The 27880-nt window shown below is 51.1% G+C and overlaps 1 protein-coding gene across 2 annotated transcripts in view; it reads right to left on the bottom strand.

Moving 5' to 3' along the window:
- SNX29 (sorting nexin 29) overlaps positions 1-27880 on the bottom strand; it is a 545210-nt gene that overhangs the window by 36990 nt on the left and 480340 nt on the right. For both annotated transcript variants that reach the window (XR_010836418.1, XM_059038667.2), the window contains one exon: positions 10715-10854. Coding sequence is in view for 1 of the 2 variants with exons in the window: in XM_059038667.2 (XP_058894650.1) it covers positions 10715-10854 (140 nt within the window). In the remaining variant the exon portion in view is untranslated. The remainder of the gene's footprint in view (positions 1-10714; positions 10855-27880) is intronic.

Raw genomic sequence — 27880 nt, 5'->3', positions numbered from 1 at the left:
CATATCTGTCCCATTTAGGGCACCAGTCCTGGTGGTGAGGTGCCTCCTTTCCCAATAATCACCTGATTAATAATGCAGGTAAGAGGTGGAAGCTAAGAGACAATGACAAAGGCTGAAATGGAAAAAAAAAAAAGACTTGTACAATTTATCCAAGTCTGTTCATGGTCCCCCTCTGAGCTGGGGGTGAGACATCAGTGCTTTGCCCCCACAGAACGCAAACAAAGCACCAACCCATCAGAAAAGGAGTCAAAGAATCTGTAATCCCAGCTGACCTCTATCTGATGTGAGTTATTCCAGGACCCCTAAAGTGTCATGGTTGCTGAAAGGGGGGCCAGGCATCAGCCCCAAAGTCACCAGGTGGAAGCTGTGCCCTGTGCAAAGTGCCCCACATCAGAGTAACCTGCCCAATCCCGCGAGACAAGGCCAACAGTCCTTCAGGACCCTGGACAGCTGCCAGGTCCCGAATGGGTTCCTGCAGAGCGAGGCCTGCCTGTGGAAGGCGCACATTTCTAAGCAGGGCTGTGGAGCTGCCCCGCCCCCCTCCAGGAGGCCCGACAGGCAGCTGGGGCTCTAGCAGGCGCTTCCCCCTGCTGCCCTCGATGACTTGCTCTCGGTGGCAGGGGTGCCACCACAGTTGTGCTGCGCCACCTGCTCCATGCTCCCCAGCCAGCTTGGCAGCGAGGAAGGAGGACAGCTTGCTATTCTCACTGCTCTGGGACTAGGTGTTAATTTGGCAGCTCTTTCACGCAGAGGAAGCCTTCTTTGGGAAACGCTCTCTCCCCTGCGACCCTGACCCAGCTTTCTCCAAGTTCCCGCCTCCTCTGCCCTCTGCTGTGCTGGCTCCTGGCCTACTCTGTCCCAGCTTCCACCCTGTCACCTCCTCCTGTTTCTCTGAGCGCCCTTCCCCACCTCTGTGACACCCATTCCCCAGTTCATATTAGGAAACCGTCTCCCAAGGAGTGTTTCCAAAACCCTGAAGGACATGACTCTTTGGGACTGGAGAGCAGAAAGTCAGAATTCCTGGGTGTTTTCTCGAAAATTCCCCAAATCATAAGTTATTCTTAAAATAGTCCCAACATTCTTCATACTATTTATTCATTATTGTGGAACTCTAACATGATCTGCTTAATAAATAAGAAATATTAAGTTCAGTGGTATTTCACAAAGAATCGTAGCCTAGAGCAAACATTCAAATGCTGGGAAATGCTAGCAAACACTATTGGGTCATATTCGGATAATAATGCAACACGCGAATCTCCTGTGTCAAAATTGCCAAGTTAAGGACTTTTTGTGCTTCCAAAACGTATTTCTTGGAATGCCACTCACAGCAGTAATACTATGTACATAAACTTATTAGTATTTATTTTATTTGCAAGAATGATTCCTTGTTTGCAGCAGACAGAGCCATGAACGCACTACTCATGACATGGCATCAGCTAAAGGCAAGACTAAGCAAGTAGATCATGACCGTTCCTCTCCTACGACCTCCTGTCCTGGTTCCTGGAACCACTGACCTTTGCCTTCAACTCCATGGGTGGCACTTCCTGCTCTTGCTTTTACCTCATCAGCGTGGATTCCTTCAAACCAGGGCTTGTTACACTTTAATTTTCACAGGAGAATGACAATACTTCTTCCTGATTTCCGGACTGATTTTTCTTGAGACCTGGAAAAACTTATGTTTCCTGAGAAGCGCAGTCAGGAATTCATGCCTGATGCCAAGCCCCAGGCTGCAATCCCAGGAGACACTCACCTCTCTCTCCTGCCTTCAGGACCCCACAGAGAGTGGTTTCTAAATCCAACACCTCACGCTCACCTCGCCTGCTCCCAAACCAGTTTCCCCTCTGTCCCCCGAGCCCAGATATTTAGCCTCAAAACCTTGGCATCATCTGGTTCAGGCCCTCCCACCCTTTCTCTCAACTCTTATGAAAGCACCCTGCCCCATCTCCTCACCACTCTCACTGCCCCCCTCCCAGCTGCCAGTGGGATCCTCCAAAAGCGTGGGCCTGAGCTCAGGGACCTGCGAGGGCCCCCTTCCCGGAGACCAAGATGGTATTGGTTTCCAAGACCTTCCACCCCCAGCTCCCAGCCCTGCTTTCCAGGGCGTCCTGGCTACAAGGGCAGAGCTTGCTCTCCGCCAGTGGAGGAAAGAGGGCCCCCCGAGCTTTGCAGCTGTTCTGCATATCTGGACAGAACATCTCCCCCTTCATGCCTAACAAAATGGTGAGTATCAAACTGGTATGAGAGGGTAGGGGTTAGTGATATCTGTCAAAATTTAAACATGCACCTGCCCCCTGAGCCAGAACCGCTTCTAAAAATAAACTCTACAGACCTACCTGCCAAACAGTACATCTAGTACATCTATTTGAAACATCCCTGGCAATTCTGTTTGGGGGAGAAAAATCTGGGAACCTCCTAAGTGTTCAGATGGAGTGATGGTGAAATAAATTATGAAACAGCCATTGCAGTGAGTACTCTGTAGCTTTCAAAGGGAATGAGCCAGCTTTATTAAATTAAAAAGGCAAACTACAGAGGGCTGGGTAGAGCCTGGCTTTGGCTTACATAAGTATTGACGATTTCTGCAAAGTTACATAAGAAACTTGACAGCGATCACAGGGGTGGGGGGTACGATACACAGCAGAGTGGGGTGTGATGTTTACTTCTCCTTCTTATATCTTTCGGTTGCGTTTCAGGTTTTTTTTTTTTTTTTTTTAATACCATGATTTTATCACTTCCTCCAAAACGTCTGTTCCCCAGACTCTCCTTTTCCCGTGCTCCCTTTCTGCTGGTAAAAAATAGTTACGCACATACAGAGCTTACTATATGCGAGGCGCTGTTCTACGAGCTTGACATGCATGCGCTCGTGGAACCCTCTCGGCAGCCCCAGGAAGAGACGCTGGCAACATCTCCACTGTACAGAGGAAGACTCTGAGGCATGGGAGGGCTTAAGTTAGTTGCTTGAGGCCACACAGCTAGTCCGTGGCACAGCTGGGCTACAAACAGGACAGTATGACACCTGTCTAGACACTCTGCAAATTCCTAGTGAATGAAAACAGGAATGAGGGCAAGAAATGCTGCCATGGAATAATAAGATGACCCACACACCTGCTGACCCTGAGGGCTGGGGCGCTTAGTCATATGTGTAATAATACCCCCACCCACCTCCCCACTACCCCAGGGGCCTACATGGAGTAGGTGCTCAGGAGACATTTGTTGACTTGAATACAGGGCTGTCTGTATAGAGTAACTTGGTGCATCTCTGTATCTGCCTGGTCTGTCAGGACCCCGGGTGTGTCATAATTCTCTTCTCTCACTCCCGACAGCCAGTCCTCAAATATGTCCAGGGTCCAATCACCCAGGCCAAGCCACCACCCTTCTCCTGCTGGACCCTACAAAAGCCTCCCCCCCCGCCCCCCCCCCCCGATTCCATTCTCTACCCCACATCCAGAGTGGGGTTTTAAAAACATAAACCAGGTTATGCCACATTTCTGCTCCAAACCCTTCAGTTTGGAGTAAATCCCAAAGTCATTGTTACAGCCTCCGAGGCCCTATGTGATACAGCCCCGGTGACGTTTCCAGCCTCATTCCCCTGTTCTCTCTGTTCTGGCCAAACTGGCCTTATCTGACACACCAAGCTTGCTCCTGCTTCAGGGCCTTTGCACTTACTGTTCCCTCTATCTGAACACCCTTCCCCCAGAAATTCACAAGGTCTTCCCTCAGAGAGGTCTTTCCTGACCATTTGGTGGAAACACTGCCCATGCGACCGTGACTCTCTAGCCTCTTAACTATGCATTACTTTTCTTCAAAGACCTTCTTGTTTAGCAGTGTATTGTATGTTTATTTGTCCATTTTCCATTTCCCCGACTCCATAAAGGTGGCTTATCCTCTTTTTTCTGTTTTGTTCTCTGTTACATCCCCAGTGCTTGTTGAGTCCTTAGTAGGTGCTCAATAAACACTGACTGGATGAAAGAGGTGTTTGCTGAACACAAGCCCCTTTGACAGAGGCTTTCCGCGTATCTGTTCAGCAGCGTTTCTGCCCTGGAGATGTTCCGGTCTCCCCCACTTTTTCTGAGACTTGTAAAAGCTGCACGATCGTCCTCTTCTCCCTCCTCTTTGTAGAGCTGATCTCTCCCCACTTCACCACCAAACAGACAAGAAATGGCAGGAGTAGAACATAATTACTGTGACCGGTGGTATGCATAGGGGGTAGGGGGGTCATCTCAGTATCAGAGAAGAGTAGCTGTCGCCCTGGTCATCTTCAGAAAGAGTGATTCATTCTGATCGCTGTGGGTGGGAGCCCTGAGGACGTGGAGGACCAGTGCCCTGGCGACTGCACTTCCTCTGCATCCCTTAACACGGCCCCTGAAAGAGCCAGGCCAGCAGATAGAGGTGATTAAGTGCCATTTTACGTATCATCTCTCCAGGCGACAAGGTGGCAGGTCTCCCTGGGGGGGGCCTCCGGGTAACGAGCTTCTGAGGAGTGGGCATTCTCCTGCAGAGGAGGCCTGGCCTCTAGAGGGGAGCGCTGCCATTAGGCCCCGCTGAGCTCTTGGGCTCCCGAAAAGCCAGAGCCTAGCTGTCGCACCCAGTTTCCCTGGGGCAGGCCCTGAGTCACTCCATCTAGATGAGAGATCCTCACAGGGGAAGGAGGAAGTGAAAGACTGACTCAGAATAATTCATGTTATAAGTCAGCATTTCATGAGCACCTACTATGTGCCCTGTATCTCAGGGAAGCACAGTGGACTCTTGCCCTGGCCTGCCACTTACTCTCACAAGGACCTTAGGCAATCCACTTAAATTTCCTGGCACTCCAATTTTTCACCTGTAGACATGGATGGATGGATGGATGGATGCATGGATGAAGAGACAGGTAGACAAATGTCTGTAGCGTTTTTGTGAGGCTTCTCTCCTGGTCTTTCTCACGAGTCTCGTTATCAATGGCCACTGACATGGAGAAGCTGCTGTGTCCCGCTCTCACACAGAATCCTCACCTAACATCCCAGCAGAACAGTGATGTCAAATACTTATCTTCCCATTTTACACATAAGGAAACTAAGACCCGGAAAGGCTGGATCCTTGCTCGAGATCACCCTCCTCCTTCGTGGCAGAGGTAGTGTGGAAGAGCGCTGACTCCCAAATCCCCACGCGTTCCATTTGGACACCAGGGGTCTCAGACTCATTTGCCTTCGAGGGCCAGGAAGCTGCGGTACGTCAGCGAAGCAGGTCCAGCGGCAGCATGAGAGGGGAGCAGCGGGTGAGGCGCCAGCCGGGGCACACCCCTGCCGTCAACAGTCACTCACGCTGGTATTTTATTTTAAAACACAGCCCACACCTAACCAGTCTGCCAGTCTGGCCACACAGCTGAGATTTTTTGGAACAGGATCTGCACCCCTTTCTGGCCGCTGGACACGGCAGACCATTTTGGAACCTGAAGGTGTGGATCAGCCACAAAAGCGACGTTGAGTCTAGGGTCCTAGGAAGGAACCATGTGACTCCTGTGAGCGCCCCTGGCTGGCAAAGCAGCGTGTCCGCTGGGGCCCGCGGGATCCTGGTGTTACCCAGGCTGAAGCGCCTCAACCCCACGCCAAAGCCTCACTCGCTGGGAGAATATGGCAGCTCCTATTTCAGCAAAAATATATCCGACAGCTTTGAGAGTAAATATGGCAGCAGATGGGGGTGGGGAGTGGGGAAAACATCGACTGTGTTTTCTGCTGAGAATCCGGTGGAGAATTTGTGCTGTGACCTACATTACTCTGGCTTCCACCCCCGGAACTTTTCCTCTCCCCTCACGGAACAGCAGAACACGATGCATTTCCCAAGGATGAATGACTCTGCAGAAAAACGTTTTAATAACGTGCTAAATGACAGCACCACGAATCACTTAAGTCTTCACCGATCTGCAGTCCAGTCGGTCCGCAGAATGAATTCTTGGAATCCTGGCCTCCCTTCGATAATGCACCTTCAAAGGAGCCCCTGCCATTTCCCTAAGTAACTGCTCACGTCTGCCACGTGTCACATCTTGGAGTTCGCCCTTCCCTCCAACTTGCCAGGAGGATGCAAACAACACGGGGCCCCCGAAGGAAGCGGGCATCAGTGGGTGTTGTCTGAGCACTAGTTTTGGGGCAGGTTCTGGTCCCCACGTGGGCCAGACATACACAGGGTTCAAAATGGAAAAGAAATGGCCCACTTCCTACTGTCCTACTTTCTAATTCAGACTGCCGCTGGCATTAGCAAGGAAGGCAACGGGCGGCAGAGAGAACTGGAGAAAACAATTGAACCTGCTGATTCTCCAACTCTCAGATGTGTGCAGATGGCAGAATCCTTGGAAGTCATGCTGCCCCTTGCAGAACACAGTGAAATACTGACACACTAAAAAGGAAAGACAAAATGGAAAAGTGTGTGTAAAAGTAGGTGCCATGGAATACTGGATTCCAGTCTGCATGAGCCTGAAGGTTTTAAGGGCTTTGGTGAAGAAAAATGAGCAAATTCTACCCACTGGGTTTAATCCCCTGTACACCTTCCGTCTCCCGCCCCATATGGGAAAGGCACCACCTTGATTGATGCTTGTTGAACACACTTGGATGAGCTTGTTGAACACACTTTGGAGCACAGAGTGTGAGCAATGCATCATGGGTACCTCACAGTCAAAGCCTATATTGCTGAGCAGCAGGTAAGAGCCAGCACCGCAAACTCAAGTGTCTCCTGGGGCCAGGCAGGTGATGTGAGTGACTATGGGAGAAAGACAGCCAAACACTAACAGCAAATGGCAGGGAAGGCTCGGCTCAGTGTCCAGGAGGCAGCACAGTGGTGGGCTCAGTGGGGAGAGGGCAGCACTGTCTGACTGTAGCCAAGTGTGGTCCAGTGGGAACGCAGGTGGGTATGTGTCTGCTCTGGCTGCCATAACAAAATGCCACAGACTGGGTGGCTTCAGCAGCAGAGTTATTTCTCACAGTTCTGGAGGCTGGGAAGTCCATGATCAAGGTGCCAGCAGATTCAGTTCTGGGTGAAGGCTCTCCTCTTGGCTTGCAGATGGCTGCTTTTTCACTGTGACCTCATGTGGCAGAGGAGAGAACTCTGGTGTCTCTTCCTCTTCTTCTAAGGACACTAATCCCATCATGGGGACCCACCCTTATAACCTCATCTAACCCTAATCATCTCCCAAAGGCCCCACCTCCAAATGCCACCACATTGGGGAGTAGGACTTCAACATATGAATTTGGGGGGAACAAACATTCAGTCCATAATAGGGTGTGACCAGTTCTGAGTTTTCGAGAGAAGCCTGATATATGATTTTTTTAAAAATATGATACCTTCTAATTTTTTGATGTTGGCAACACTTTAATTAAGAAAAAGTAATAACATGGACCTAGAGATTACCCTCTGAAGTGAAGTAAGTCAGACAGCGAAAGACAAATATCATATGATATCACTTGCAGGCAGAATCTAAAAAAAATGATACAAATGAACTTATTTACAAAACAGAACCAGACTCACAGACGTAGAAAACAAACTTATGGTTACCAAAGGGAAAGGTGAAGTGGGGGATAAGTTAGGAGTCCGTGATTAACAGATACACACTACTATATATAAAATAGATATTAAAAAAAAAGAAAACAACAACAAATAACAAAACCCCACCGGAATAGTCAAATAAAACAGGTTGGAGGGTCAGGGTCCATCCACAGGCTGCGGGTTTGTCACCCATGTCCTGTAGCCATGGGCTCTGGCGCCAAACAGCCCGGGTACCCCATGTGCAGTAGGTAACCATGGGGTCACAAGGTAACCTCTCTGGCCTCATTTTCCTTGTCAGTATTAGGTGGAACCTTATAAAATTACCCTTTCATTGGCAACTTTGTAAGGCTCCATGTAATAAAATGAAGATATGGTGCCCACCTAATTAACAGGCTCTCAGGAAGACTGGATGAGGTGAAACCTACAGCCAGAGCTTATAGTAAATGCTCAATAAGCGAGGGGAGGAAGCAGGGCAAGGCCATCCTTAGTCAACAAGTCTACTCATGTTCAGTAGCTGAAAGGGATCCTTAGGGCCCTGAATCAGCATTTGAAAGACCTGAGGAAATCTGTCAAGATTATAATAATCACACTTTGGGGAGTTTATTTCCTTAGTTGAGAGAGATGTTTTTTTAAGTAGGAATCTCTCAGGGTGAGATTCTGAGCTGAGACACCAGACCTGCTGTTTTCTGGGGCTGCACAGATAGGAAGTTATCACGTGGAGGCTCACCAGCACGGACAGACTGGGCTGCAGCTCACCTTCCATCACCCCCAAATGAAACAATCTGCAAGCTCCAACCCTGTAATCCCACCTCACTCAAAAAAGACAAAGGAGGAGAGGGCAGCTAACTGTGAAACTGCAAGGAAAGCCGAAGGGCAAGCTGTTTAATTTCAACTGGGATCGAGACCAATGTTGAGTCCAGAGTCTCGTGTCAATATTGTGTCCCTTGCCACAATCTCCTACCAAAATGCTTTGTGCTTTTTAAAGCCCATGAAATTGAACCTCACATTCTCTCTGCTAATGAGGCACAAAGCTTTCTCTCTCAGCTCTCATCAGTGGCACCCAGAGTGGCTGGGACTGCACAACACGCCGAGACACTTGAGTTCAAGTGCAATTGTCACAATTCGGCAGGCTGGTGTTTGGTACACTCTCCACCAGAGCTGCCTGGACCACCTGCCCTGGCAGTAGGGGCACCAGCTCTCCCGTACGAGGCAGCCTCTTCTTCTCACACGTGAGGTGGGCGACCTTTCTTAGCATTGGGCTCTCAGGACTACCTCTCGGATTCAATTTTCATCAGGAAATCTGGCCAAAACACACCGGACTCAGTGAGAGGTTGATTTCCAACACTCATCACAGGCCAGGGGGCTGCCTTTAAAAGATGAAGGGGACCTCCTCTCATGAACTATAGTGGCATTTTCAAAACAGCAAGATCAAGGCCCTAGCATCACAAATAACTGAGTAAAAGAAAAATTCAGTTTTCCATATGGTATATTCTATTTGGGAGGGGGGGAAAGGCATCGTTTTATCACAGATAGCACAGTACAATTATATCTTCTCATAAAGGTCCTGAAACAATGAAAAAGACATAAGCAAGTGGCTTGGCTGCAATTTCAAAGCCCTAAGCAGGTAAGAGGGGCAGCCCTGCCGATGTCTGTCTGGTTGGAAGTTCAACTTGGAAATTCTGGAAAGTGTGATGCCAAAGGCACACCCTTCCCCCCACAGACAGACGCAGAAATAAGCCCTGGCTTGAGTCACAGCATCGCCATTAGGACAAAACAGATCCCCAAACCCTCAGCACACCATTTTAAAGAGCTCTGGGGAAAGGAAACTCTCGTTTCATCCCAGCAAATCAGTGTTTTTCAAGTGACAAGTCCCAACCCACTTTCAGAGGCCCCCAGGTTAGCTATATGGATTCTTATATCTATCGTTTCCACTGTGATGGTAACGTTTTAGAAATAATATACAGTTGACCCTTGGACAACATGGGTATGAGTTACACAGGTCCACTTACACACAGATATTTTTCAATAAATATATTGGAAAAATTTTTGGAGATTTACAACAATTTGAAAAAAACTCGCAGATAAACTGCATAGCCTAGAAATATTGAAAAAATTAAGCAAAAGCTAGGCATGTCAGGAGTGCATAAAATACAATGTAGAGATACAAATAACATACAAAATATATGTTAAGTGACTGCTTATGTCATTGGTAAGGTCAGCAGTGGGCTATAAGTATTTAAGTTTTGAGGGAGTCAAAAGTTATACACAGATGTTTGACTACATGGGGGGTTGGCACCTCTAACCCCTGTATTGTTCAAGGGTCGAGTGTAATTATATTCTCTGCAATCTGAAGACCTTATAAAAACTAAGGATGCTTCATCATTTGGGTTCCCTGAATCCAAGGGTGTAAATGTCGCGGTGTGATGAGAGACTTATGAGAACAGAGCGGAATGATCAGTGATAAAGTAGTGACACCAGTGAGGCCCACCTGCCCCCAAGGTGAGGCCCAAACACGTTTCTCAGCGACGTAACCCAAGGAAAGTCACGGCGGGGGAGGTGTGGTCAGCACGCAGACCACCGGCGCGGTACACGGCATGTGGCGAGCTCAGGAGAAGCTGCTGCACACCGTTGTGAGCAAAGATTTGGTTTCAGAAAAAGTAGCATTCGCTCTGTTAACTGCTGCTTCTGAATTGCAATGATTTTGTAAGTGCTTAACATGTAAACCTCTTTAATTTTCTTTTTTTTTACTTTTATAAGACATATAAGAACAAGAAATTTATACCTAGTTTTAAGTTGGCTCATACTTAGGTCATATTAATATGAAAGTAATCTAAGTCTGCACCAGTGGGAGTCTGAGAGAAGTTTCCTTGGGTTCACTGCCCACATGCTGAAGAAAGCCTGACACTTTAGCTCTGGAACACCTGTGAGCTGCAAGCTTTCCTTTGACCAAAATGTACCAAAGTATAAAACCACAGAGCCCTGCGTTTTTCGCGAGCCTCAAATCAACCATGCTCACTTGCGGGCTCATCCTCTCGGGAGCCCTTTAAACTCCCCCAGACGCCTTGACCCAAGTCTCCACATCAGCACCTCACAGGCTCTGGGGCACAGCCGGGTCCTGGGGTGGCCGGGACGCAGACACATGCAACCGCAGGAGAGAGAAGGAAGGGGGTGTGGGGCGGAGCACGTGAATGTGACCGGTACTCACATAAAGAAGGGCATCAGCTGGACCAGGGTCTCCTTCTGGGGGCTGGCGGCAAACTCGGGAACCACCTGGATGACTTTGTTCATGACGCTGCGCAGGTAGTTCTGGAGCTGCTTCCTGCGCTCCTCCACAAACTTGGCGTCCTGGGAAGACAGACAGACAGGTGTGCTCAGCTATGCTTTCCTCACCCGCCCGGAGAACACGTAACCATCAGTCACCACCACCCAGAGCGAGTGCAAGTGGTGCCTCAGGCTTTACGCGGGTGATCACGTTTAATAATGGGGGATGCTCGTGACAGTATTATTGTTAAGTGGGGGAAGGCAGCTCCATGAAACTTCCTACCGTGTGTTCCCAGGAGTGAATGAAATCTCAGCACCCGCAACGCGCCGAGTATGGTGCTGGGACCCGGGACCGACCATAAACACACAGGGTCGCTGCTGTGGCCCCGGTGGAGGTCACGGGGCCCGTGGGGGAGACACCAATAAATCCAGTGACCACACAGGTCAGCATGTAACTATTCATCGCACTCAGTGCCACCCTCCAGAGAGGATGCTTAATTTTGCCTTCGTGGGAATTTTATGAAATATGAATCAGTTGCCACTATTTAAGAAAGATTTCATTAATAAACAAATTCCATTCTCTCTGAAAACCCAGGAGAGGTAGCAGCGCAGCCCCACCCCCAGGGCTACTCCGGGCCGGGGCTGCTCGGTGCGCCCCGAGGCAGGCACAGGGCCCCAGGTCCGCGCTCAGGACCCTCCTGACTCACACCGCCACCCACCCCTGTGTCTGCCTGGCCCTCGTGGGCAGGGCCAGCTCCTAGGCGTGTGCTCTGGGCAGTCGCTCAGGGTCAGAACTCGACCTGTGTGGTGATCTGCTGTCCTCATGTTGAAACTCGATAATTTTGGCACGAGGGACCTCACATCTGCCCGCTGCCCTGGGACCCACAGAGCCTGAAGCCTGTCCTGCTCGTGTGCAGCTGCACTGGGGGCCTGGCTTAGAACCAGGAAACCAGGGCCGGTGTGAGGGCAGGAAAGGCTTTCTCTGAGGAAGTGATGCTCCTTCCAGACTGAAGGCTGAGTGGGGTGAACAGCGGAGGGCGGCAGGAAGAACAGGGTCACTCAGCCTCACAGGGACACGAGAAGCCTCACACGACAAATGAGGAAGCTGTGGCCCAGAGCGGGGCCGGGCCGCTTGCCCCCAAGGCCCCAGAGACGCAGCAGTACAATCATCCCCCCTCCACCTCCCGCCGGCCTGGGGCTCGGGAACGGTGCAGAATAAGCCCATGTGCTCAGAGACATCCGAGGACATGCCCGTCCCCACAAGGCCCCGCCAAGGGCCGGAGCAGAGCAGCGAGATTCCCTCTTAAGTGTTGTCAGATTTAGCAAATAAAAAGCCAGGATGCCCCGTGAAATCTGAATTTCAGGTAAACACTGAATTTTTCACTATTCGTAACTCCATATTCAATAATTCATGACTCAATAATTTTTCAGCGTTCAAGTATGGCCTATACAATAAAACCTTTCCATGTAATATTTATACTATTTCTTATACTAAGAAATTATTCATTGTTTGTCTGAAATTCAGATTTCACTGGGTAGCCTCTATTTCATCTGGCAGTCCTCCTCCGAGTACCAGGGGGAGGAGGGAACACAGAGCAGCTGCTGATGCCCGGGGGCCACTTCAAGGTCACATCAAGGTCCTCTCACCCGGAACCACCCCCTGATGCACTGCCTCAGCCAGACGTTTCTCCAGAGGGGCACAGCACTCAGACACTGCTGCTGGCCGCTTCAACTTGACGGCCAGCGCAGTCCCAGTCTGGGGCTGAAATCCCCTGCTGCTTGGTTGGAGGGGTGCTGAGTGCGGGGAGTGAAGGCACCAGGCTAGGAGAGCCGTGGGTCTTCAGCTGGAGCTCAGCCACTCCGGTTCCGCTCACCCAGCTGATACCAGAGTCCGCTCCATGGTCTCCAAATGTCAACCCATCGTTAAGCAATTAGACACTCCTCCTTGGGAAGGTGGTCAATATGCCAGATTGGTGCCCAAAGGAGCTAATCAGGCCTGCTTTTCAATCTGCACAAGATACCCTCAAGATACAAGAACCCTTGAGAGGCTTTGCTGCAGGAAGGCAAGAAAGGGGCTAATCATCCCTGGAAGAACTCGTGGAGATTTCTCCTTTTTCGGGGGGGAGGATGCTCAAAACACTCTAAGCACCAAGGGAAGGTTGGGGACGGCTCCCTGCGCTGCTCGTGGCGCTGGGCTGGGCTATGGGGTCCTAGGAAGGTGAGGATCCCCCAAAGTGAAGGTCAGAGGAACCTACCCAGGAGTCGAATCTGCCCATTTTCACTTGGGCCTCTTCTCGCCCAGGTCCCAGGGCCAACATGACTTGGCAGAAAGGTTATCACCCTGGAGGTATCACAAATCCTACTGATTCCTCAAGCTAGGCAGTCCCTGGAAACCCCAGCCAGCTCCTGAGAAAACCCAACGTGGCAGTAATCTGAGTTTGACAGCCGAGCAATTTCTACCTGAGCTGTTCAGAACAAGCGACGGTATTTGTGGAGTCTTTATTCACGTTCTGCGCTCAGCACTTTCCTAGCACCGCATCTTTACAGCACAGCAGGAGGCTCAGGGAGGGTAAGAAACTTGCCCCAGGGCTCAAGGCCTGCAGGCGGCTGAGCAGGGTCCCAGGTCCTCAATGGGTGAGCAGTGGGAGCTGCCCTCAATTCAGAAGACACTCTCCAATTTACATTAGAAAAATCTACAGGTCCTCTCAACTGCAGGTGTCTCCCAGCCAAGATGCAGTTCACAGAACTTGCACCTGCCCGTCAGCCGTAGCAGAAGGAAGCGAGTCGCTGCGGGGATGGGGGTGCTGACGGCCAGCCTCTGCCTCGATGTCCTGCCTTTGGGGCTCAATCTGATCCTGGAGGTATGGACACCTCGAGTGGCCGCACACAACTTGGCAGGACGCAGTGGGGCCAGGAAGATCTCAGAACAACTCAAGGAAGCCTATATTCTTTCCCATGACTGTCATTTCATTTTTTACTATGAAAATTTCAAATTAGGGCAAAAAGCAGAGCGAATGGTATATAATGAACCCCCATGACCCTTTATCTAATAAAGTCTTAACCCTTTTCCACCCTACGTCATTTTTACCTTTTTGCGAAGGTGTTTCGAAGTAAGTTATAGTCATCATGACACTTTACCCCTCCACACTTCAAGGTGTATTTCTAAAATACTAAGAACATTTTCCGATTGAACCACAATACCATGATCACCTCTAACAAAATGAACGATAATTTGTTGGTGTTACCTCATACCTAGTCGGTATCTGAACGTTTGAATCTTCAAATGTGCCTACTGCCCCTGGGATTTCTTAAAGAGGGGCGGACTCCATCCCAGAATGAAGCTGGCAATTCTCCAGCAGGTTGAATGCGGTCTTGTTCAGATCAGATTCCCCCTCGGGGATCAGTTGGGTTCTGACCAGAAGGTGAAGACAGTGGTGCCTTTTTCACCACAAGCTGCTAACAGCTTGAATGGCCTAAAAGCAGGAAAACCAGGGTGTACCTGCCTCAGATCCAGGTTTCTGGCCTCCCCTGAGAAATGGCCCTCATTACTGGAAGCACAGGGCTACCATCCCACTCAGCCTCCTCCCCTCAGTCCCGTCCCCGGCCTGGCCTCTGTGGGACCCCGAATTTGTACCACTTGGATTGCCTGAGGCCCTACAGAGCCATCCAAGGGCCACGCTGTGAGACAATCACGTTCCAGGTGACGTTCCCTCAGGCAGAAGAATGGCCTGCACTGCCATTGGCCAGCTCTACTGTCTGGCAGCTAAACCACGCAGAGCTGGGGCTTCTCACCTGTAAAACGGGGATAAGGATGGTGCCTACGTCATTCGTGGCAACCGAGGCTAAGCGCCCAGTAGCCAACATCGCCTGCCAGGCTCTGCGACAGAAGCTGATGATTCTGGATGTTCAGCCAGGAAGCTTTCCTCAGAGAGTTTCTACGTGTACGGGGTGGGGACAGGCAGGCAGACAGACAGTGGGTAGCCAGGCAGGGGCAAGTGCTGGGATGTCACCATCCATATGTGATCAGGGAAGTGCGCCGGAGGCTTGCACGAGGAACAGAGAGCGTTTCACTCAGGGGAGGCGACTCCTGAAGGTGCTGCTCCAGCAGCTCTGGGAGGACAGACACCTGTCAGGGGTCTAGGTGGGTGCCCTCAGAGGCGGAAGGGCATGCCAGGCGGAGGGAACAGCAAATGCAAAGGCCGAAGGCAGAAGCTTACGGGAGCCGCAGAAGGCAGGCCCGCGTGGCTAGGCTTACTGGTTCCCCCAGGCTGAAGCTGTAGCAGCAGCAGGATCACGCACAGCCTTGTGGACCAAGAAACAAGCTGATGGGGATGGGACCCAGGAGGTGCATTTGGAAAGATTGTTGGTGGGGAATGAGCCATAGCAGCCTGAGGCCAGAGAGATCTTTCACGCCACTGCCCTGCTTGGAATTCTTCAGCGGCCTCCCATGAACTCCACCCCCTCTCAACACACACATCTAAGCCCTTAGCGTGGCTTGCAGGAACCTTCTCCACGTGGCCCCAGCGTGCCCTGCCGACCACCTCCCTTCGCAGCATTCCCCCCCAGCAACACGCCCCATGTCCTGGAGATCACAGCAGCCCCATCAACATTTGTTGCAGGAGCTTGGAAATGTGGGAGGTGGACTGAGAAGCAGCAAGGCAGGCCGCCGGGGAGAGCAAGCCCAGAACAGAGACGACCAAGCCCCCTGACCGGGGAGGACGACAGACAGAAGCGGCTGCCAGCGCGCTCCCTGGTTCCCAACTCCCCGTGGGCAGGGGGCAAAGGGCAGACAGCGGCTAATGAGTGAGCACAGACAGGGAGCTGGTCCGGTAGGGACCCCCGTCTGTCACCCAGGACCCCTGGGAGGACGTGAGCATCCACATAGGGCCTGCCCTGCTGGGTAGGGGCCAGCACTTAAAGGGCCAAGGAACGTTTTGTGAGTTTTTTGGTTGCGCTCCTAGGCGGCAGCCAAAACGCAGCATTAGAAGCGATGGGCTGGACTGAAGCCCGGCTCGTGGAATCTGCCAGACGCCTCTGGTGGCCGCTTAATGAGTCCTCGCTGCCCGTGGCCCTGCTGTCGTCTTGTGCGGCACTCCTATCATCATACTATTGTCAATTATGGTTGAGGACTAATAATAGAACTGGGAGTTTGTCCTCGCTTTAAAAAAGAACATTCAGGACTGTTTTCATGGAAGTGTTTTTTTCCCCCCCTCCAGAAAAGGTTAGTTTTATTTTGAGCTTCAAGTAGATAAAGACGCCATCAAATGAAGAAGAGCTATTTCAAAAACGATGGCATGTCGTGAACAAGATGATGAGCTACAGTTCCTGGAACCGATGCTCAGACCCCCCTGCCCCCTGTGCTTTGGTGACATTTTCTTTCCTGGGCCGTTCCCGACAACAGTGCTTTCTAGACCACATTCCGCCTCTAGAAGGGGACCTTCCCCACGATTCTGCACTTCCAGAGCTCCTTTTTCTTTTCATCTAAGGATATCCATGGTGTTTTATAAACTAAACGGAAGGTCCTGTCCATCGGGAGCAGCAGGCAGCTCGGGGCCCTGTCGAGAGAGGCTGCTGCAGAATCAGCTGATCTAAGGGCACCTCAATGGCTAGAGAATTCCAGAACAATGACGAGCTTCCCAAGGAGCCCAGCATTAGCGAATGACTTCGAGTTCTAGTTTAGAGTCAACGACCCAGGTGGGACGTGCTGATGGGTTGCAGTCCTGCATTCATTCGTTTATTCAACGCACTCATTCATGCGACAGATACTCCTCGGGGGGGTGCCCCGTGAGCCAGGTGCTGTGAGTGAAGGAATAAATGCAACTCGGACCCTGCCTTCACAGAGCTTACGGTCGATGGAAAAGACAGATCACTACAAAACAGCGCGATAAAGCCAGGAACACAGGATAAGGGTGCGCACGAGGTCTGCTGCGGGGGTGGTGTGGGGAGAACACAGGGGCACGTGGGCCCTCCCCAGGGATCGCGTGATGTAACAGTTATCATAATAGCAGCAGCAGCAGGAGGAGAAAGTGTTACTATTAACTTTTACCAAACATTTTCTCTGCCGGGCACTGGGCTGATCACACTTGTATGTTATTTTATTGAATTCTTAGAGGCCCACTGAGATAGGTACTTTTTAGTATTCCCACGTCAGAGAGAGAAGATGAGACTCAGAGGGGGTAAAGGGCCAGTGCCCAGACACTAACGACTGAGGGGTGCAGACAGGACTCGGCCCCAGGAAGCCTGTGCTCTGCTCTAAGACAGAGGGAGAGAAGCGCCAGGAGATTCCAAAGACCACAGCCAGAAGGAACCTCGGGAGTGAGGGTCAGAGGGGGCACCGAGCGGGGGGGGGGGGGGGGGGGGCTGCGGGAGGGCAGGGGCAGACCTGGGAAGTCACTTTCGAGAATCCGGACTCTACCCTCGGGGCCACGGGTGTTTTAAGCAAGAGAGTGACAATCAGTTCTTCCTTCCATGAGAATGGAAAGAAGATGCTTCAGTTTGAAAAAGCCCTCTTTTGTCCCTGGAATGCTGAAATCGGCCCTTCCTCTTTCGAGTGTGGGTCGGCTGTAAGGTGTGGACGCAGCTCATCTGAAACGCAGGCCCAATCCTGTCATCCTGGGGTGAACGCTGCAACCCATGAACTCGGCTTTGTTATAAAGGTGATGCCTGGGTTCCCAACACTGACACCTGAGGGTTGTTTCTAGGGTGACCACCGTGCACTTGTTAATGGGAACCTGAAAAGAGACAATGACTGTTGTCGCCACTCTAAACACTCTGGACGGAGACCTCTGAGAGCAATGAATGGGCGGGCACGCAGGACCCTCGTGGCAGCTTCCCAAACATCACGAAGCCCCTCTGATAAGCGTCTGATTGGGTGATTTTAGCAAAACGACACCAAATATCTTCACTTGCTTAACTCAGAAATAATAAAATCGTGAACTTAAACAAGGAAACTCTCCTCCTAATCTTTACACTGAGAGTGGGCTCCAAGGGGTCAGGACGGAGGTCCTGATGTTCTCATCTGGGTCAAACAGATGGGGAGCAGCCTGGCTGCTTTAAACAAGTTTTGTTTAACAAGTGTTTTTCCAAGTAATCATCAGCTGGACGACACCAGGTGTGAATGAGAGGGGGAAGGAGGAGGGCTTTCTTTGGAGCAGTTTCGGGGAGGGGATGGCAGCGGAGGGGAAAGGAAAGCCCATGTGTCTCTAAGGCACCCTTGGTGAGAAATTCAGGCCCTAAACCTCAACAGATACCCACTAATTTAGAGGCCAGAGTCATTGCCCCTCCTGCAGGGACAGGGAAGCAGAGTCCTGTTAATTGAATTACTTTACCCCTGGCGACTCAGCTGGGCCACCATTTACCAAGCAAGTAGCTTGGTAACGGGCTGGGATGGACAGAGAAAGACAGGAAACAGGCCTAGCCCTGGGGAACTCAGCGTCTCCCGCTTGGAACATTTACTGAGTCCCGGAGATATTACACAGTTATCCATCCAAGCAAACATTCATTTGACACCTCTCCTGCCAGGCCCGGTTAGTTGGGATGAGAAAACACCCAGTTCTTGCCCTGAAGGCATGAATGGCATCTCACTCATTCATATGTTCCAGCATCTACCAGACACCAGAGTAGAGGAGGTTCCACCTGCCCATCCACACCTGCCCCGGACGCCCACCTCACGCCAGGGCCTGTGACGAGCAGGCGCGAGAGAAGCTGAGCAGGACAGATGCCCTCACGGAGGTCGCAATCGAGAATCCCTCCCTTCTTCCAACAGTGACAGGCCAGGCCCTGTGCTGGGGGCCCCGAGATGAGATGACAAGTCCTGGTGTCAGCTCATGGGCCAGTGGTGGACAACAGGCCGGGAGGCCAGTGACAAAACTGTGGCAGAACAGCAGGAGAGCTCCTGGGGCCGGGGGGATGCTCCCTCTGAGCTGGGCTGCTGGGAATCAGCAGGCACTTCCGGCCTGGGTCTGGAGGGGTGGGTGGGATTTCAGCAGATGGTGACGGGAGGAAAGGCATCCAGACGGGGTGACTGAGGGGAGCCCGGGCTCAGGGTGTGGGGTGAAATCGTCTCAGTGGGTGGGGGGCGGTGTACGGACTGAAGCAGCCAGGCTTTGGAAAGAGGCCGATGGTAAGTCATGAAGTCAGTGCACAGGGTCTGGGAGAGAGACCAGGTGCACACGCTGGGCGTTCCGGAGGCCCGGAGATGAAGACTCAGGGGAGGAATAGAAAGGAGTTGATGATTTGATGCCTGCCATGTAACATGGATCCCTCTATGTGCTTTACATGAGTTTAGCTATTTACTCCTGTGGCCTCCAGTGAGGCTGGAATTATTACCCCCATTTCGCAGCTGGGAAAACTGAGGCTCAGAGATGTTACATTGCCATCAAGGCCCAAAGCCAACAAGGAGAACGTGATGGGGCTGGGATTTGAGCTGAGGTGGTTCAATATCAGAGCCCTTCCTCCTATTCACCTGGTGACATTTTCAATAATATTTACTTAGAAGAAGATCAACACTTCTTAAAGGCAGCGACCTTTTTACAGTCAGCAGGCACATTTACAGCTGGGAGTGCGTATAACACCCTAAGCCACTGAGCACCCCAGGCAGGCTCAACGCTGCTGCACAGGGACAGGGTGGGGGTGGGGGTGGGGGAGGGAGGCGGTGACAGACAGTCGAAGAGACTGCTCACCCTCTGCAAGGCCACACAGAAAGGGGAAAAGGGCCAGAATTCAACCTGTGCGCTTTCTGATCCAAATCCTACTCCTGTTTTCGCACTAAATTGTTAAATCGCTGCCACCTATTTTGTGTAGAACACTGTGTGGGGGGAAGGCAAAGAAAACCATGAACCACCCACCCCTTTCTAATGGGTAACAAACTCCCAAGAAGCTAAAAACATCCTCACAATAGATGCATAAAGAACGACAGCGAGAACAACAAAAATAACAGCAGCAGCAGCAGCAGCAGCAGCGGCTGACTTTTGAGTGCCTACTAAGTCCTTTACACCCATCGATCTGGTTTCATCCACAAAACGACTTTCCAAGGTAGGTTCTACTATCACCCCCATGTCATAGATGAGGAATCAGAGGTGCAGAGGAAGGAAGAGCCTTGCCCAAGCCCATGGATCTGGAAAATTAGGGAGCCAGGATGTGGAGCCAGGTCCTCTGGCTCCATCAATGGCATATGCTAATGCTCCCATGGGAAGGGCAAGGGGCTACTGAAGACCTAACCGCCTCTACCTCCCCCAACGTATCTGAAACAGGACTTCCCCTACGACACACCGGAAGCTGTACGACCCTGTCGGCAGGCCCAAGGCTCTGATGGCCTCTGGGTGAGACGCTGCCTGTGACAGGAAGAGAAAGGGCAGACTCAAGGGGACACCACGGACCCCAAAGTCCTCTCCACACTTGCTTCACGAAAAAGGCCAGGGGCTTAGTGCCACGCCAAATCCAAGCTCGTGCCTCCCGCTGACCCAAGAGACCCCCCTCCTCTTGCCCCAAAAGCCCCAAGTGAGGCTACGGAGAAGCCCCATTGCTCACGATACCTTACTCTAAAATGGAGGAAACAGATCAGACCCTCAGGGCTGGGCAGCTCAAGGAGGGAACACAATGTGTGACAGAGCTTCGAGACTGTAAAACAGCACTTGCGTGATGTCAGTGAATTACGCTAAGTGTCAGAACAGAAGATAGATCCTGACCCCCACCTGCAGTGAAGGCATGCCCATTCCACACCTTGACTGCAAACACAGGAAAGAAAGCAAGTCTCTATTTCAGAAAAGGAACACGCCCCCACGCCCCCACACCCCCATCCCCACCTCCAGGGCTCAAGTTACATTGACATTCTCCTCCCATGTGCTTCTCAAAGTGATGATAATAATAATAATAATAGTAGTAGTAATACCCTTTATTGCAAGTTTACTATGTGCTGAGCACTATGTGGAGTGTTTACCTGAATTATTTCAATGTACCCCCCACTACACAGCTCTGTGTAGTAGATACTAATATTCCCATTTTCCAGATGAAGAAACTGAGGCTCCAAGAAATAAGGTGACCCAGCTAGGGAGGAATAGGGATGGGATTTAGAGTCATGTCTGTCTCGAGTTCAGCTCATAACCAGGATGCTGTCCTGGCTCTTAGGGTCAATGTGTTCACAACAGCAGGAGCCCTACAGCTTTGTTAAAAACAGGAATTAAAAAAACAAAGTAGTCCTTCAGTTCACATGGGTGAACCATATGTCATAGCTCTAAAAACTCTCCTCTTAGCATAGAGCTACGTATTTGTGTCTGGATGAAGTCTCCTCTTTCTATCATCAGAACCCCACCTTCTGTGGGAGGGGAGATTACGGACAGAAGCTTCATAGCAGCCTCTGTTGCTCAAGATGGGCTGGATACGGTGGCCTGTCCCCCACAGGTGGGAGCCCATCTGCAATGTCTCTTCCACCCTCCGTGGTGCCTGGCACAGGCTGGGTCCCAGATAGGACACAACAAATGATCTCCTGGCAGGAGAGCAGCAGGCTCTGTCACAGCTAAAGCCTATTTTTCTCTGTTATTGACTTTGCAGCCAAAGGAAACTGCAGGCCGGACAGCTGAGTTGGGGACGGGCGAAAGGCTGGTTCATGCATTTACTGGGAAGAACTCAAGAGCGGAAAAAAAAGTCCTTGCCCTCATGCAAAAATGTCTCTTCCCAGAGCTGCGAACTCCAGGGCCAGGAGGGACCAGTGGGGACAGGGTCAGCTGGAAAGATGCAGCCACGCCTTTAATCCCAGCAACTGCTGCCTCATGGGAAAGTGGGCCCACTGTTGCCAGATCGCCTCGATTTTTAAGTGAAATCCCAGATTTTTAAATATTGAAAATTATAAAAGATTTAAAGACCAGGTGGATCAAACAAAACAAGAGTGCAGGCCACACAAAGCCACCAATTTCAGACGTCTGATCTAATTAGATGCTCCTTAACTTAGAATGCTTTCTACAAATTTACGGAAGCCAGGCCTAGGACCGGGGATTCTTTAGGAAAGCAGCATGGTACGTCCACAAGAATCACTCAGAGCCAGGCTCAGCCCCAGCGACTGTCTAGCTGGTGATCCCGAGCAAGTTACTCCACCTCTCCGGACCTCAGTTTCTCCACCTGTGCAACACACATGTTAAGGGTGCCTGTCCCAGAGGATTACTGTGTGATCAAATGAGATAATGTGTTCGCAGGACACAGCAGACACTCAACACACGTGATTTCCTTTTTAGAATCAGGCACAATTCAGGTTCCTCTGCCTTTAAAACTACCATATTCTTTAGTCTGGCAGTATTTGGTCAAATTAACTATAGTACACTACATGACCCACTGTAAATCAACGATACTTCAATAAAATTTTTGAAAAAATGGTACACTACACGGCCCAGCAATTCCAGCCTGAGTATCTATCCCAGAGAAATTCTCACATGGACCATAAGGGTCACATACAAGGAGACTGCCTGCTGCGCTCTGTCTGAGTGGTGGTGGTGGTGGGGATCAGGAGCCACTTGGCGGCATCTCTGGAGTAAAGGACAAGCGGACTGTGGTGGATACGCTCCCCAAAACATACTGAATAGTTACGGAAGCAAAGCAGAGGCACACATGGCCACACGAGCAGAGCGTAAACAGGATGCTCGATGAAAACAGTGAAAGAATGAAGACTCTAGCACAATGCCATGTAATTCAATTAAGAACATGAATAGGGCTTCCCTGGTGGCGCAGTGGTTGAGAATCCGCCTGCCGATGCAGGGGACACGGGTTCGTGCCGCGGTCCGGGAAGATCCCACATGCCACGGAGCGGCTGGGCCCGTGAGCCATGGCCGCTGAGCCTGTGCGTCCGGAACCTGTGCTCCGCAACGGGAGAGGCCACAACAGTGAGAGGTCCGTGTACCACAAAAACCAAAAAAATAAAAATAAAATAAAAATAAAAAAAGAACATGAATAATGCAACATATTCTAGAAGGAAACACACAAATTTATAGCTTGAGCCAAACATACTGGAGCAGCTACTTGTGGCAGCAAGAAGAGCAGGAGGTTGACGGGATAAGAGATGATGCACTTGAGGCTTAAGGTTTCAGAGTGAACGGTGAGATCCACGTACAAGGAGCTGGGCAATAGCATGAACTTGCTGTTTTGTACGTGAGGTCCAAAGAGGAAAATCGAAAAGGAGAGATGTGGTATTTTCCTGTCTGCACCTGTTTACTGCCAGGACCTCCCTCCACTGGACCCAAAGACCCCAGCGGGATCCTGGGTTCAGATATGCCCTGCTCTGTAAATCTCCAAGTCCAACAATTCCAGAGGCTGAGACTGAGCTGTAAAAGCCCAACCAGAAATTCAGAGTGCTCGCATATATTTTATGTCCGGTCTTTCCTGCGGGCTCCATGGGGCCCCTCTCTCTCCTGCATGCCATTGTTTTGCCTGTGCTGGCTCCCGACCACACAGTGATCGCTGGGCAGACAGATGGCACCCACATAGCCACTTCCTCGTTATCGACAAGAGAGTCCCCCCACAATGCCCGGGACCCTTTCACAGCCTGCTGAAAGTGTGATGGTCATACAGGGTCTGGTTTAGAGAAGGTTTTAACGGCAGCAGCAGCAGCATTACGTGGGGCCATCTCTGTCTTAAGTGTAGCCTCTACGATCAGTATAAATCCTTAACTGCTGATGCCACAGGCTGATATGGCTGTTTGGGCAAAGAGAGGCATAAATGGAGCCAAAACGTTAATACCAGCCGGCGCGTGTCGAATGCCAGGACTTGAGTGGAGACGCTTATGAATAGCATTGCTGACTCCAACTGCGTTTCACAGATGAGGCTCAGAGAAGTTAAGTACTGTGGCCAGGACCACACAGCTGAGGAGAAGCAGTGCCAGGGTAGGAACTGACCCGAGAGCCCATCTTCCTCAGCTCTGTTCAGCCATCACGCCCTCCAGGGAGGCCCTTCAGGTGGGACGCGGCTGGGAGAGACAAGCAGGCTTCAAAGCCAAGGAAGAGAAGGCGGTGAGGCAGCTGCATCCCTCCCAAGAGCAGGCGGACAGAGGCCAACACCCGCCAGCCACATGCACACTTCAGCGGCCAGGGGCACAAGCAGGGCCAGGGCCAAGGCCTGATGCGTGAGACACCAGAGCGACAGCAATGCTGGCGAAGCGGAAGGCTCCCGCAGACCACTGCCACGGGGGGACGGGGGCCTGCAGGGCCACTCCCCGTTTTTTTGTTGTTGTTGTTTTTTGTTTGTTTTTTTGCAGTATGCAGGCTTCTCACTGCTGCGGCCTCTCCCGCTGCGGAGCACAGGCTCCGGACGCGCAGGCTCAGCGGCCATAGCTCATGGGCCCAGCCGCTCCGCGGCACGTGGGATCCTCCCGGACCGGGGCACGAACTCGTGTCCCCTGCATCGGCAGGTGGACTCCCAACCACTGCGCCACCAGGGAAGCCCCCACTCCCCGCTGTTTAAGGGAAGCTGCAAATCTGGACTGTTAGGTGAAATCTCTCAATTCTCAAATCAGTTGGCAGCTAATTTGCATGCTTGAATATGATGGTGCAGACGAAATAACATACGTCCACAGGCCATCCAGAAGCAAGAGAATAAAAACATTAGGTCTTCAAAAACAGATCTCTGCAAAAGCAGTCCCCCCAAGCTGTGCTACTGAGGTGGGGTGGGGATGGTTCCATGCTTCCAAGGGCCCAGCATCTTTCTACACCTGGGAAGGGGTGAGGCACAGCTCGCCCTCCAGAGCAGGGCTGGGACTACACACGACGGCCCGCTCCTCCGGACTCCTACCCTTGCTTGTGCCTCCAGAGACTGAGCACCCAGCATACCCGCCTGGGGCCAGACATTCAGAATCCAGAATCCTTCTCAACGCTCCAAACACATTTCTCGGGGAGGTGGTGGTCTCCCCATTTTACAGGTAAGGGCACTGAGACTCACAGAGATGAGTTAACTTGTCCATGGTCACGCTAGAATGGTAAGAGCTAGAATTTAACCCAGGTCCAGACAACTTCCAGGCCCAGCGACTCTGCTGTTCCACACTGCTCCTTTGTTTACACAGGGGAAGTTTATTAAAAATCCATCCAGGGACTTCCCTGGCGGTGCAGTGGTTGAGACTTCACCCTCCAATGCAGGGGGTGCGGGTTCGATCCCTGGTTGGGGAGCTAAGAGCCTACATGTCTCACGGCCAAAAAACCCAAAACATAAAGCAGAAGCAGTATTGTCACAAATTCGATAAAGACTTTAAAAATGGTCCACATCAAAAAAAATCTAAAAAAAAAAAAAATCCATCCATTTCAAAAACTTTCACTGAGCCTCTACCGTGTGGCTGGTGCCACGGTGGACACTGGAGGGATGAGGGGGTAGAGGGCAGGGCCCTACCGCTCAGGCCATCTGAGTTGAACACAAAACTCAGCTGTTTTATCTAAGGTGCTTCTGACACCAGATGTGTGGAGGTTTTTTTTCACACCAACAACCAATTCTCAAACTTTCTGGACACCAACTGGGTATCCAACGATTCGACTTAATTCTGACAGTAACTACCTGAAATTAGCATCAGATCTCACAAGCTAAGGGCTCAGCCCCATGAGACTGCCCTCGCTTCGGAGGCCAAGTGCAAGCCTGAGCCACTGGGACATCTAACCAACTGGTTATAAATCCGTGGTTCCCATGACCCCCTTGTCAGGTTCGATAATTTGCTAGAATGGAACAGAGAACTCAGGAAAACAGCTTACATACTATTACTGGTTTATTATAAAGGATACAACTCAAGAACAGCCAAATGGAACAGATGCATAGGGCAAGGTATTGGGCGGGGAGGGAATGGGGCTTCCATGCCCTCTCTGGGTGTACCTCCCACCCAGCACCTCCGTGTGTTCCCCAACTCAGAAGCTCTCCAAATGTCAGAGTTCAGGATTTTTATGGAGATTCCATTACACAGCAGTGACTGATTAAATGATTGGCCACTGGTGATAACTCAATCTCCAGCTCTTCTCCCTCCCCAGAGGCTAAAGGGTCCAACCTTCTAATCATGCCTCCGTCCTTCAGGGGACCAGAGCCCATCCTGAAGCCATCTGGGGCTCCAGCCACTAGTCATTTCATTAGCATACAAAACACCCACTCATCACTCCAGGATTTCTAAGGGTCTTAGAAGCTCTTGTGTCAGACCAAATATTATACCAAAAGATGCTCCTTTCACCCCAATCACTCAGGAGATTGCAAGGGTTTTATGAGCTCTCTGCCAGGAACCAGGGACAAAGAGCAAATGTGTGTTTCTTATTATATCACAATATCATAAAGCCAAACGGATAAGATGAAGTTGGGAGGATAAAGGAATTATTTTAAAGTTTTACTTGGGAACTTGATTTACCCTGGACAAGGTCTCTGGAGTTTTCCTCTCCAAAGCAAAGTAAAAACAAAGTCAGAGTCAAATAAGGAACCACATGTCAAGACATGTCCCAACTCGAGGTCTCAGCATCTTTATCTGTAAAATGAGAGTGGGTGCTGTCATCATGCATTTATCCAACCAACACGACGTGCCAGGCACTGTGCCAGGAGCTGAGGTCCAGTGGTGACTAAGACTACAGCATAGGAAGCTGGTGCTCACAAAAAAAACTATACGCTCTGTTCCATTTCTCAGTAACCTCTGCAGTGAGGCGGGGTCCCAGGACCAGTTCTGGTCAACGGCGGGGCCGTGAACAGAAGTGGTCCCTACCAGTGCTGGGAGGTGGCGGCTCGGGGCTGGTGTCTCTCCGACATCTCTCTGCAGGGGGTGCTGCAGTGACCTGGGGGCCATTACCTTGCCCTCCTCCTCTTTCTCTTCAATGCCCCTTCAAAACACGCTCCGCCCTTCTCCCCTCCAGCCTCAGCTGACTTGCTGATGGCAGAAGAGCTGTTGCCAACCCCACTGCACAGATGGGGCCGCTGAAGCACAGACCTGCCTGGCAGCCAAGATTTAACCCAGACTCCTAGACTCAGAGTCCCTGAGAATCAAAGGGCCTTCTCATCTCATGGAGTTCAGGGGTCTTCAGAGGAGGCTCCTGAAGGGTTCCTGGAAGTGTCTTGGGTGGCAGCTCCCCTGGTGTCTGTTTAGAGAATTGCAGATGGTGATGGCGGTGACAACAACAGCTGCCCGGGACTGACAGCTCACTCTGTGCCAGGCTCAGGGGCAAACAGTTTTCATATACTACCTTGTTAAATCCTCACATCCTGGGTGGTGGGCACTGTTAGTAGACCCATTTGACAGATGGGGAAATTGAGGCACTGAGGTGAAGAACTTGTCCAAGGTCAAACATCCATTGAACAATGGGAACCAGAAGTCCAACCCTGGCCTGTTTACTTAATAAATAGGCAAATGTATCTCAAACTGGGGGCCCATGACATTCCCAGTTTACTCACTGCAGCATGGGGAGATGCCTCAGGGGTATGGGGTAGAGACTCCAGCTGGCTGACCCCCAAATGCATGCTCCTCCTCCAAGAGGGAGACTTGTTTCTGGAAAGCAGTGACCCAGACAGAGCCTCCACTCCCCAGCCCCTCTTGCATCTACGTGAGGCCGAGGGACTAGCTCCTGCCAATCAAATGTAAGGAGAAGCAATGCTCCACTCTTGGGCCGAGGCACAAGTGTGTCTTTTTCACACTCTCTCCTCCCTTCTTTACCCCTGGTGAAGTGTTCCAAGGTCCTAAGGGTTGGCAAAGTAGAGCTCATGGGCCAAATCTGGCCCATTGCCTGTTTCTGTGGATAAAGTTTATTGGAACACAGTCCACCGGTTTGTTTCTGCACTGTCTGTAGCTGCTTTCATGCTACAACAACAGGACTGAGTAGTTGCTGCTCGAAAATATTTACTGTCAAAGCTCTTTACAGAAGAAGTTTGCTGAGCCCCGTCCCAGGGCATAATGAAGGCTCAGGATGGGAAGACCTTGGGCCCAGGCACAAGCCACTTCTGACCACAAACGTGAGACTGTAATAATCAACAAGGAACAAACTGAGAGTTTGGGGTTTAAATTTGCCACTGCAGCTGGCTCTGCCCCAACTAATACATGTGGAGAAAGGGATGAGGTAGAGGGCTCCTTGCTACCCTGGTCACTGAGGGTCCAGCCCTGGGACAATGGGGCCAGTGCACAAATATCAGCAACTCT

Source organism: Kogia breviceps, chromosome 14 (genome assembly GCF_026419965.1).
Source record: "Kogia breviceps isolate mKogBre1 chromosome 14, mKogBre1 haplotype 1, whole genome shotgun sequence".
Lineage (NCBI taxonomy): Eukaryota > Metazoa > Chordata > Mammalia > Artiodactyla > Physeteridae > Kogia > Kogia breviceps.
The sequence above is the reverse complement of the archived record's forward strand: the minus strand, read 5'-3'. Positions and strand labels throughout refer to the sequence as shown.